The sequence below is a fragment of the Rhinopithecus roxellana genome, chromosome 4, assembly GCF_007565055.1.
Source record: "Rhinopithecus roxellana isolate Shanxi Qingling chromosome 4, ASM756505v1, whole genome shotgun sequence".
In the NCBI taxonomy this organism is placed as follows: Eukaryota; Metazoa; Chordata; class Mammalia; order Primates; family Cercopithecidae; genus Rhinopithecus; species Rhinopithecus roxellana.
The window spans coordinates 150945214-150956760 of NC_044552.1; the positions used below are offsets into that span (position 1 = coordinate 150945214).

General features: G+C 50.8%; 1 protein-coding gene across 1 annotated transcript; it reads right to left on the bottom strand.

Moving 5' to 3' along the window:
• Positions 1–2597: 2597 nt before the first annotated feature.
• Positions 2598–10876, bottom strand: LOC115896998 (T-complex protein 10A homolog). Its single transcript, XM_030929479.1, has 5 exons — positions 10692–10876; positions 7939–8083; positions 6418–6633; positions 3237–3374; positions 2598–2828 (listed from the first exon to the last, which is right to left on the bottom strand). Exons 2-5 carry the CDS (start codon positions 8080–8082, stop codon positions 2610–2612), a joined length of 717 nt encoding a protein of 238 aa, XP_030785339.1. The 5' UTR covers position 8083; positions 10692–10876; the 3' UTR covers positions 2598–2609.
• Between the last annotated feature and the right edge of the window lie 671 nt (positions 10877–11547).

The following is an 11547-nucleotide window of genomic DNA, read 5'->3' on the forward strand; positions in this document are numbered from 1 at the left end:
ATAGAGAAAATAATTTCATTTTATAGACTTTTTTTTGTAAAATATAGCATGTTACAAGTGGACCACGAGCTAGGGCTTAGAAGTATGCTTGCTATTCTTGCCTTCGGGTCTATTAATGTCAACTGAGAACTGTAAACCAAAAAGATAAAAAATGAAATTTTGACATGGGGCACTCATAAGTCATGAAAAATATTAATCTTGTTTGACTATGTGCTAAATGCAACCAACTTAAAGCTTTAAAAAAAAGTCTCTGTTTGAAAAGCTGAACGTCAGGAAATAGACATTTGGAATCATCTTAATTTTCTGTTCTTGTTGAGAAGATGGGAAGATGCAACCGTCTCTTGACACCCGCTCCGAATCTCACTTCCCCAGGACGAAAAAGTCACCTTCTCAGGTCTCCCTGAGGGGAGCTGGGCCGGCCACCCTCGCAGAAGCCACTCAACTCACCTACCTGCAGCTCTTCAATGTTTGGGGAAGAACCGGTCAACTCGTCAGCTTGAACGTGGCTGAGAAATACACCTTCAGAACTCTCTAAGACTGATGAGCTTCCGTCTAAAATGCAAAAAGTTAAATTTAGAAGGACAGTGCATATACACTATGGAAATATCATTATCCTAATGCGATTGCTAAATCCAATTTAAGCGAACGGGTGAACAGGTTCTCTCTTGTTCATGAGATCACCATACACATGTCAGGTCAGTTCAACAACAGGCGATCCTGTAAGGAACATTACTTCTTTAATGAATACACTCAGTCAGTATTTCTTGGGCCTCACTCTCTTTCGAGTATTCTGACGGATCAGGTGATTCATGGATGGAAAGGCACTGCCTGAAGCTTCCCCCGGTCCTGCGGGAGGCAGACACAGGAGAGAAAAGTCATATTCCTGCATCATTGGCTTACGGGACCTATGAAGGGACAGGGCCGTGGTGAAGGAGCATCACAGGCTTCCAGGAGAGCCAGGGACCAGCGGCGGCTTCCCCAGGATGGCCTCACTGGCAGCTGAGATGATGCCTGGAGGTTGCAGAGGTGCCAGCAGGTGTGTGGGAGACAAGGCCTCCGGTTCTCCCCGGCACCAGCAAGTAAACTGAGGTCTTGTCCGGGGGCCTGAAGAGAAAGGGGCGGCAGGAACAAGGTGACCAGGCTGGTGCAGACCCGATGGGAAGGGCTTCCCTGCCCTGCAGAGGAGCGCAGAGGGCACTGTGAGGGCACACAGAGCTTGGGGTGGTCTGAAGCAGACAGATGGCACCAGCCTCACCTCTACGAAGCTCCCTGCAGAGGCCATGAGCAGCCTGGGGGACAGGAGGCCTGGGGAGCAGACCTGGGAGGAAAACAGTGTTGGGCTCTGCCCTGCAGGGCCACACAGGCCTGGGCCAAGGATGGGAAGGAGTCCAGGTGCCAGGCAGCCCAGGGAGAGTGGTGCCCACGGGGTTGGGCTGTGTTGTGCATAAGGACCACACCTGAGGCTTGCCCACTACAAGGCCTCTGTTTCTTTACCAAGATAGGTTCCTGCGGGGTTCTTGAAGCTGCTATGGTCATTTTCTGGCAGCAACGTGAGGAAGGAATTCTTTCCCGACTCTCCCAGGGGCACTCTTGGCTCCTCCTGCTGGGACCCCCTATGCAGAAAGCACCCACAGCTGCATGGACAGAGCTGGGGCTTGGGAAAGAGGCCAGGCAGGTGCCAGATGAGAGGGCACTCCATCAGGGTGGCAGCAATGCCATGCGCAGGCAAACGGAGAAAAGGGAACAAAGCCCCTGAGGCCACCCAGGCCCAGCCTTCTGCTAGGAGTGTGCTCAGAGAGAAGTGGCCAGTAGGATTCGGAACCTCTAGCCACAGCCCCTGGACACCAGCACGTGGGCTGTGTGTGGAGTGGCAGTTGGGGGTGCCGGCAAGACTCCCAGGTGAGGACCCAACAAGGGAATCAGGCAAAGGTGGCCAGAAATGAGGCAGCTCCATGAAGGACATGTCCTTGCTGTAGTAGGATGTTCTACTCACGCGTATCGACAAGAAAGTCCTGCATTTTACAGGAAGCATGGAAACAGGAGTCCCCGACCCTGCTCACCAGCTCCTCCAGCTGCTGCCATCTGCTCCTGCAGTGTAGCGGCCTGGGAAGCCTGCACTGGTGATTTTCTGCCACTGGAGATCTGCGGACTTCGGGAAGATGGGTGCATAACCTGGGGCAACGACAGTCAGAGGCCCCCCTTGTCACAAGGTCCCTGCAGCCGGCAATGCTTTGCGCCCAAAGGCTGGGAGCAGGAAGCCATCTTCAGCCATCCACAATTTTCAGCAAGAACCCAGGGCTCACCCAACAGCCCTGCACTCCACACTGCAAGGCAGGTCAATTCTTTTAAAGGCTCTGCAGAAATATACCAACTACAGAGCTCGGGAAAGCAATTGATTTTTCAAACCCAATTCAAGTTGTTCAGTTTTTTAGCATTAAAGACATGTGTGAAGAAATTCAAGGTTTTATCTATAGAAACATATTTAGGTTAATAAACAATGTTATTTATTTATTAATTTATATTAATACATAAATAAAAACATAATTAGGTTAATACTAGGTCTATTTTGAATAACAAATTGAGTACTCTTAATAGACCTAAGTGGAAGTTTATCTGAATCTGAATTTTCCATGTGGCCAGTGTAGAGTGACCCAGGTTTCCGAAGTCACCTTTCCATCTTCAGACACCCCCCGTCTTTCTGCACCGGGAGTCGGCCTTCCAGTGGGTGTCGGATTTCCGTCTTGATGTCTCCCGGGAGGACCTTTCTCTCTATCTTCCTGTGGTGGTGTTGTCCCCACATTAATTCTTTCTGTCTTTAAACTCATTGGCTGAAAATAAATGTGGGAATATTTTTGCATTAGTAACCACCATATTATTTTAAAATGTTAAGCAACACATGGGCCACGGTGTGTGGAGAGAGCACCACGCATGCCTCCATGGGTGGCATCCACGGAAACAAAGCCTCAAGTCCGCTTGGCCCCAGCCAGACGTTTGCTGCTGTGAGTGCTCAGAGGGAGGCCGCTGGGAGGACTTGGAATCTGCTCTGCAGCGGAAGTGCTGTGGGTTAGGATCTTGTTTGAAAGGCACGCACCCGGGTCCTTGGAAGAACACAGGACTCCAGGGAGCACCACGCTCGCCCAGGGAGGTGAGATTGTGTGGTGAGGAGCTGACGGGGTGTGTGTGTGTGCGTACAGAACCTCTGCTGCTCTTTAGAGATGATAAGCATGAAGGGTCACCTTTGGAGGAGTTAAGCTGTTAGATGACGATCTTTGTCCCAGGACAGTGGCACTCTGACTCTTGTGGCCAACATATTTGGGCATCGTCTCCTCATCAACTGACAGAGGTGAAATGTTTCCAAAAGCAGGTTCCCATGCCTAAAAGACAAAACGCAGGGAAAATGTTCACATTTTCGAAGGGAAAATAAATTCGAATTTTAATACAATCAAAAATAATTGGAATGTCCTAGAAAATATTAGGGTACAAGGTGGGGGAACTTGGACTGGGTTTTCCCCCTAACACGTTGATAAGAACAGAAACCCTCACTCAACGTTTGCGAAGGAACCTTTGTGGAGCCCATGATTGCTTTGTGTTTCTTGTCGTGGTTCCCTGTTTCAAAATGATCACAGGCTCCCAAAGGCCACAGAATAAACAACACCCAACATATCTTCCTTTAGACTCCTGTGTCTTCAACGGGGAATGTGGTAACGGAGGAGGAAAGTGTGATGCTCCTTCTACGGTTGTCTCTACAACTTGTCTAAGATTCGAAATGCAAATTCCCAATTTTCTCTGTTACCAGCAGACTGACCTGGAATAGCATCATCCTTCAGGTGGGAGGAGGTGTGTTCAGTCTGGAATGTTTAATTATTCCCTGCTCTCCCCTCTGAGGAGGAGGAGGGAGTGAGAAGGGGAGAGAGTTGCTATGAATGAACCCTTAACACCCGATCCAGAGTGGCTCACCCACACAGCCGTGCCCACGTTCCGTGGGTGCTTGTGCCTCAGCCTTTTAGATACTCAGTCCCGAAAACTGCAACTACACAGATACACCTACGCATATTTAAAGTGTGGAATTCATATATCCAGTCCTCTTTCTTCACATCAGGTCTGCTCTTATGAGCATAGATCCTCTTCTCATAAACAGCCCCATGGTGGCCAGTACGATGCACAGAATCAAAAACATTTGGAAATTCACCAAACTCTAATCTCAAAATAAGAGAAAGATAAATCTGCAGGGAGTGTGAAGACAGAATGAGACTTCATTGACTCTCGGGGTTATTGTCGTGGTAACATTTCGAACAACGTACAATGATGCAAATGGGGCAGTAGATACTATTTTTTAGGAAATGGCATACAGTATATGCAAGGAAAAAATCCCTGTGGGTCTTTTCGGGGTCTCCCCACAGAAGGCAGACAATCCCGCCAGTATTTGTGGCAATTTCCCCCTCTCTACCTCTAATGGAGGAATAACCTGACTGGCTTCCACTCTTCCTTCCACCGAAGGACTGGGCGCTTTGCTGTGCTGAGAGGCTAAACCCGCTTTCTTTCTGAGGCAACAGAAGCCATCTCCATGGAGAAAAAGCTCTCCCAGAGCTCCCGAAGAGTAGGAGTAACTTCCAAGATTTCCCATAATTTCTTGTAGAGGAATTTGTGGCTGTTCTTGCCATGCTGGGAGAACCGACCACAGAGCAGGCTCCTCTGGAATGTATTCTGTGGGTGCGTGTGTGTGTGTGTGTGTGTGTGTGTGTGTGTGTGTGTGTGTGTGTGTGTGTGTTGTAATCACTGTGCTGTATTGGAACTATTCTAAGTCCTGGAAGTACCGATTTAAAAGTTCACACCATAAGTGCAGATAGGAAATGTCAGTACTTTTCTTAACCCACTGAGAAATATCTCCACTTACATTTGGAGGGTGTTCACATGGTTCCATGTGTCGTTACTGTGTGTATAATTTTAATGATTCAAGCTGTTTAGACCCATGTGTGGGAAACAGAACCCAGACAAGGCAGTGGTAACACTGGCCACATTCACACTCTCTTAGGCTCGGTCTTTGAGCCACATGTGATCAAACTCGAAAGCTCAGTGTTCTATAAAGGCAGGCGGGTGCTGGGAGGCACTGACTACTTCAGCATGAGAATGCTGGTTCTTCCTTTGGGATAGAGCAGGGCAATGACATGGGACTGGGGCAGGAAAGTCCTGGGTAGAGAAGGGCAGGTCCCTGGCTAGGGCTCTACCCCCGGGCCTGTGCCCATGGACCTAGGCATTTCTGCTTTCGTGCCCAAATGTTGCATTTCCCAAGACCACTCTGGCCTGCCACACTCCCATCTTGTGTCTATAAAAACCCCAAGACCCTAGCGGGCAGAGACACAAGTGGCTGGCATCGAGAGGAATACATTGGCAGATGCCAGCAAGCCATTGACTGGCTGAATGACACTGAGATTGGTCAGGGCGGTCAGAGGAGAGCACAGCCGCTGGGCTGCCCAACTCCAGGTGAAAACCGCCTTCCCACCCCATCTCCATCCTGGCTCCCCCTTCTGCTGAGAGCTACCATCACCCAATAAAAAACCTTGCACCCATCCTCTAAGCCCACGTGTGATCTGTTTTTTTCAAGTACCCCAAGGCAAGAACCCGGGATACAGAAAGCCCTCTGTCCTAGTGATAGGGCAGAGGGTCTAATTGAGCTGATAAACATAAGCCACCTACAGACAGCTAAACTGAAAGAACACCCTGTAACACACGTCCACTCGGGCTTCAACTGTAAACACTCACCCCAAGACACTGCCATGGGTTCGGAGCTGCACAGCCTGGCGGTCTCTACGCTCCCCTAGAGGTTTGAGCAGTGGGACACTGAGGCAGCGAGCCACACCTGCATCGCACACCCTGCGACGAGGACAAGGGAACTTTTCCCATTTCAACAGGTCTCTATCGCATTCTACACAGCTGTCCTAGTGGATGAACAGAAGGACACCAGGCCCCTGAGCTGGCTCTGGAGTCAGTCTGGGTTCGAATCCCAGCTCTGCGTTCTCCAGCCCTTGACTGTGATGGAGTTAGTAATAATATCCATTTCATAGGGTCGTTGTAGAGAGTAAGACGGTAAAGCTCCCTACCTAGCCCATGTAAAGTCCACAGTAAGGGTCTGCTGCTGTTGTCCTGAGGCATCATGAGATGTCTTAGAATTCTAGACATGAGACACGCAGCATGGAGGCGGCTGTGCTTCTGTCTGCTGGAGCTCCAGCTGAGAGGTCTGATGTATCCAGTTCTTTAATCATTACTTATGGGAAATGGAGTTGATGGAAAGATAGGGAACCCACCACCACCTGGAGCATGAGTGATACCACGTTACCCAGCAATAAAGCCCACATCTTTACGGGGACGCTATTTTTACATAATGCAAACGACACAAAAACACAAATGCACTTTTGGTACCAGAGTGTGTGATTCTCGCCCTGTGTGTGGGCGTGCTGCTGATTTCTTCCTGGCTTTCCACTGCTGCCTCTGCAGACCTCTCAGCTCTTCTCGCAGCTCCAGGTTCTGCTTCCTCAAAGCATCTATATGATTCTGGAGTTTTCTGTGAACATCAGCCCACAGAGACTCCTGTCTCCGGAGCTTTTGGTGGAGTCTGGTGATCTGCTGCTGTAATGGCTGTTATTGGGAAGACAACAGCAGAAGACTTCTCAGATATCACAATGGGTGCATTTATCTGCAAAATACTCAAGCCCTCTCTGGTGTAAGACCAACGTCTCTCTGGACAAAAAGACACCCAATGAGATACACAGGACAACCGCAGTCTTTTTCCTTCTTTTCCTTTCTTTTTTTTTTTTTGAGGCAGGGTCTCACTCAGTCCCCCAGGCTGGAGGGCAGTGGCAGGATCTCGGCTCACTGACACTTCAACTTCATGAGCTCAAGTGATTCTCTCGCCTCAGCCTCCCTAATAGACGGGACTTACAGGCATGCGCCGCCACACTTGGCTAATTTTTGTATTTTTAGTAGACATGGGGTTTCAACATGTGGCCCAGCCTGGTCTCAAACTCCTGGGCTCAAGCGATCCACCTGCCTCGGCCTCCCGAAGTGCTGGGATTACAGGCATGAGCTACCATGCCTGGCTATAGCTTTAGTCTTATTCAGTAGTGTTTATCATGTGTTAGTCTACATGATATAACCAGATATAGATGTTCAGTGAGTTATGATTCTTTATTAAAACACTACTACGGCAATAAGAGGCTGGCATTCTTTTTCCTTCTTCTTTTTTTTTTTTTTTTTAAGACATGGTCCTGCTCTGTCAACCATGCTGGAGTGCAGTGGCATGATTTCAGCTTACTGCAAACTCCACGTCCCAGGTTCAAGCAATTCTTGTGCCTCAGCATCCTCAGTAGCTGGGATTACAGGTGCCCAGCACCACACCTGTCTAATTTTTGTATTTTTCTTAGAGATGAGGCTTTGCCATGTTGGCCAGGCTGGTCTTGACTGGACCATAGAACCTCCAGCCTGGTTCTGAGAATAAGTGGAATTGTGAGCCCTGCATTGTGTGGCCCTGACCACAGGGACCCGTGGCACTTTCGTGAGAGCAAGCACTGTCCACCAGGGTCCGGTGAGGAAGGTGGTTGCTGGGATGATGTGAGGCATGTCAACCTTCTGATTTTCGTTAATGAAGTTTTTAAAGCCTGGTGCCTTCTCCCAGATTAGAGGAGAAAAGCTGGAATGTTAATTTTCTTTAACTTTTTAATTTATTTTCTTTAATTCCCCATCCTGCCTCCCATCCAGTAAGAGAGAAGGTTGCAGAGGGGAAGAGAGCCACGTGCCCCTCGGAGAGGAAGTTCAGCATCCGTGTCCCGGAGTGGCTCATTCTTACAGGGGTCCGGCTAGGGAAAGTCCAATGACAGCCCTCAGGGACAGGAATCAGGGTCCTGCCTGGTGGGACTAACTCTGTCCCCACAGAGGTCAGCTCACCGGCATCTCCCCGGCGTTGCCATCCTCCCTGGGGACCTCGGCTGCCGCAGCTGTCTTCTCCATGGCAGTCCCAGCTCCCGGGCATGGGTCTTCTGGGTGGGTGCCCTCCGTGGGCTCCCCGGCCTCGAGCTGACCTTCCAGCATCCTGGTTGGGAAGGGAAGAGCTACGGCGACATCTGAATGCAGCCCCCCTTACCCACTCAGTGTGGGCTGAAGGCCCCAGCCTCAACCTAAGGGCAAGCAGGAACAACAGCTGCTCTTCTCCCCTGGGGTCCTGTGCACATTCCCAAGCCCGAAGCTGACCAGGTGGAAGGACACCACGGACGGAGGGACTGAGCCGTCCACACCTGGCTCTCCACCATCCTCCATGTAAAACACTTCAGTTCCTAGAAGATCAGCCTGACACCTAACACACTCTCACCATCCACAGACGGAGGGACTGAGCCGTCCACACCTGGCTCTCCACCATCCTCCATGGAAAACACTTCAGTTCCTAGAAGATCAGCCTGACACCTAACACACTCTCACCATCCACAGACGGAGGGACTGAGCCGTCCACACCTGGCTCTCCACCATCCTCCGTGGAAAACACTTCAGTTCCTAGAAGATCAGCCTGACACCTAACACACTCTCACCATCCACAGACGGAGGGACTGAGCCGTCCACACCTGGCTCTCCACCATCCTCCATGGAAAACCCTTCAGTTCCTAGAAGATCAGCCTGACACCTAACACACTCTCACCATCCACAGACGGAGGGACTGAGCCGTCCACACCTGGCTCTCCACCATCCTCCATGGAAAACACTTCAGTTCCTAGAAGATCAGCCTGACACCTAACACACTCTCACCATCCACAGACGGAGGGACTGAGCCGTCCACACCTGGCTCTCCATCATCCTCCATGGAAAACACTTCAGTTCCTAGAAGATCAGCCTGACACCTAACACACTCTCACCATCCACAGACGGAGGGACTGAGCCGTCCACACCTGGCTCTCCACCATCCTCCATGGAAAACACTTCAGTTCCTAGAAGATCAGCCTGACACCTAACACACTCTCACCATCCACAGACGGAGGGACTGAGCCGTCCACACCTGGCTCTCCATCATCCTCCATGGAAAACACTTCAGTTCCTAGAAGATCAGCCTGACACCTAACACACTCTCACCATCCACAGACGGAGGGACTGAGCCGTCCACACCTGGCTCTCCACCATCCTCCATGGAAAACACTTCAGTTCCTAGAAGATCAGCCTGACACCTAACACACTCTCACCATCCACAGACGGAGGGACTGAGCCGTCCACACCTGGCTCTCCACCATCCTCCGTGGAAAATGCTTTAGATCTTAGATCAGCCTGACACCTAATGCACTCTGGTCATCCAGAGAAGGGTGTGAGCGGGGTGTGAGCTGGTGTGAGTGGGATGCGAGTGGGGTGTGAGTGGGGTGTGAGTGGGTGTGAGTGAGATGTGAGTGGGATGTGAATGGGGTGTGAGTGGGATGTGAGTGGGATATGAGTGGGGTGTGAGCAAGTGTGAGGGGAAGTGTGAATGGTGTGAGCGGATGTGAGCAGGATGGTCTCGGGGTATGAGTGGGATGTGAGTGGAATGGTCACGGGTGTGAGTGGGATGCGAGTGGAATGGTCTCGGGTGTGAGTGGGATATGAGTGGGGTGTGAGCAAGTGTGAGGGGAATGTGAATGGTGTGAGCGGATGTGAGCAGGATGGTCTCGGGTATGAGTGGGATGTGAGTGGAATGGTCACGGGTGTGAGTGGGATGTGAGTGGGGTGTCAGGTGGGGGAGAGGTGTGGGATGGGGGATGGGCGAGGGGAATGGTCCGGGTGTGAGTGGGGCCGGTGGGAGTGGGAGTAGGGGGGGGTGAGCGGGTGTGAGTGGGATGTGAGTGCGGTGTGAGTGGGTGTGAGTGGGATATGAGTGGAATGGTCACGGGTGTGAGTGGGATGTGAGTGGGGTGTGAGCGGGTGTGAGTGGGATGTGAGTGCGGTGTGAGTGGGTGTGAGTGGGATATGAGTGGAATGGTCACGGGTGTGAGTGGGATGTGAGTGGATGGTCACGTGCGACCCTGAGGAAATTCTCAGCCCTTTAACCGGCACCACTGGATCAGCACCCACTGGAGGGCACAGACAGACCCACCACTGTGTTGGGTCTGAGTCTTGAACCATCAGGACGTCTTTTGTGAATTCATGGTGAAGATGCGGAAAGGAAACTCCTTTTTATAGGTACAGCATTTATGCCAGTTCTAGGAAGCTCACAGCAATCAGAAAACTAAAACAAAAGAGAAAACGCAAAGCTTCCTGCAAGCCTGCAGGGTCCTCTCTGAAAGCTGCTCCCACCCCTGCCGCACCCTCTCGGTTTTAGGAAGCGAGTGGCCCCCGACGAAACCCCTGCTGTTTATTCATAAACTTCTCACTGTATACAAACCTGAGAATGAACAGTTTAACCACAGTGATCGCAGAAATGCTGTTTAAAAGAGAGTCTCCTGATGGAAGCGAATCGAAGGTCAAGAGCAAGACCTGCCAGTAAGCGGATCCCTGGCCGTTCCCTCCCCGCGGGGATTGGGACAGTGTCTGCGGAAGTGGGCGGGGGTCCCCGGTCCTCACAGCCCTGAGAAAGCTCCTTCTTTCCCGCTCCTCCGAGGGGATACCCCAGTGTCCTCGGCCCCAAACTTGTGACCCCCTCAGTCTGGGGAAGACCCTTCCCTCAGCCCCAACACCAGACCTCGTCACCTCACCTGATCCCCGCCAGTCACTTCTGCCAGGACCGGATCATCTGGGCCGTGTCTCCACAGCTGTCCCCAAGTCCTCCTGCCTCATCTCCAGAGACCAGGGAGCAGCAGACGGTTCCAACGGACTTTCTGTCTTAAAGGGGCGTGAGCGTCTCACTCAGTGTCACCACTGGACCAGCTCAGATAATAATTAAACATCCCAAACCTGCAATTCGAACAAAGAAGCTCGTCAGTGGAGTCCATCCGTCCACAAAGGACATTGGAGAGAGTCAAACTGCTCCTTCTCATTGACAAAAACCATGTGTTTAATGTCAGGTCTTCAATACGCAACGTGTAGTAAGAGCTCATTTCTCTGAGCATACGTTCTTGAAGAAACATAAACTTTCTTTGGATATCAAACTATTTACTAGAAAAAAATTTTTATGAAGGGAAAATACTATATGTGAGTTTAAATAGAAGACAGGATTCAAATTTTCATCATTACACAAAATGCATCTCCATCTGAATTGTAGTGTGATTTTTGTGATAGAGAAGAGAATAAGGAGTAAGCGAGAGTCTACGTTCCTGTTAAGCCCTGGCCGTCCTTCTCATCCGCGTGCTGCCTGTGGAAAACACACCTGGGGCTCCCCTGAGCCTGCTCGTGCTGCGCGTCACCCGGATAGTTCTGCAAGCCACTGGCATGCAATAGGCAGTAAACACCGACGTCGTGAATGAACGAAGAAACTACCACACAGAGGAAACAGAGACACTTTTGTCCCTGCGCGTCATTCTAACTGTGGGAGTGTGGGTCCTGAGGTGTGTGAGGATTGTGTGTGTGTCCTGAGCTGTGTGAGCGGTTGTGTGTGTCCTGAGCTGTGTGAGC

Coding starts and splice junctions, on each gene's coding strand:
- LOC115896998 (XM_030929479.1), bottom strand. CDS start 8,082: ATGCTGGAAGGTCAGCTCGAGGCCGGGGAGCCCACGGAGGGCACCCAC. Junction 6,634..7,938: donor GCAACGCCGGGGAGATGCCG/GTGAGCTGACCT, acceptor TCCCAATAACAG/CCATTACAGCAGCAGATCAC. Junction 3,375..6,417: donor GGCGAGAATCACACACTCTG/GTACCAAAAGTG, acceptor TTTGTCTTTTAG/GCATGGGAACCTGCTTTTGG.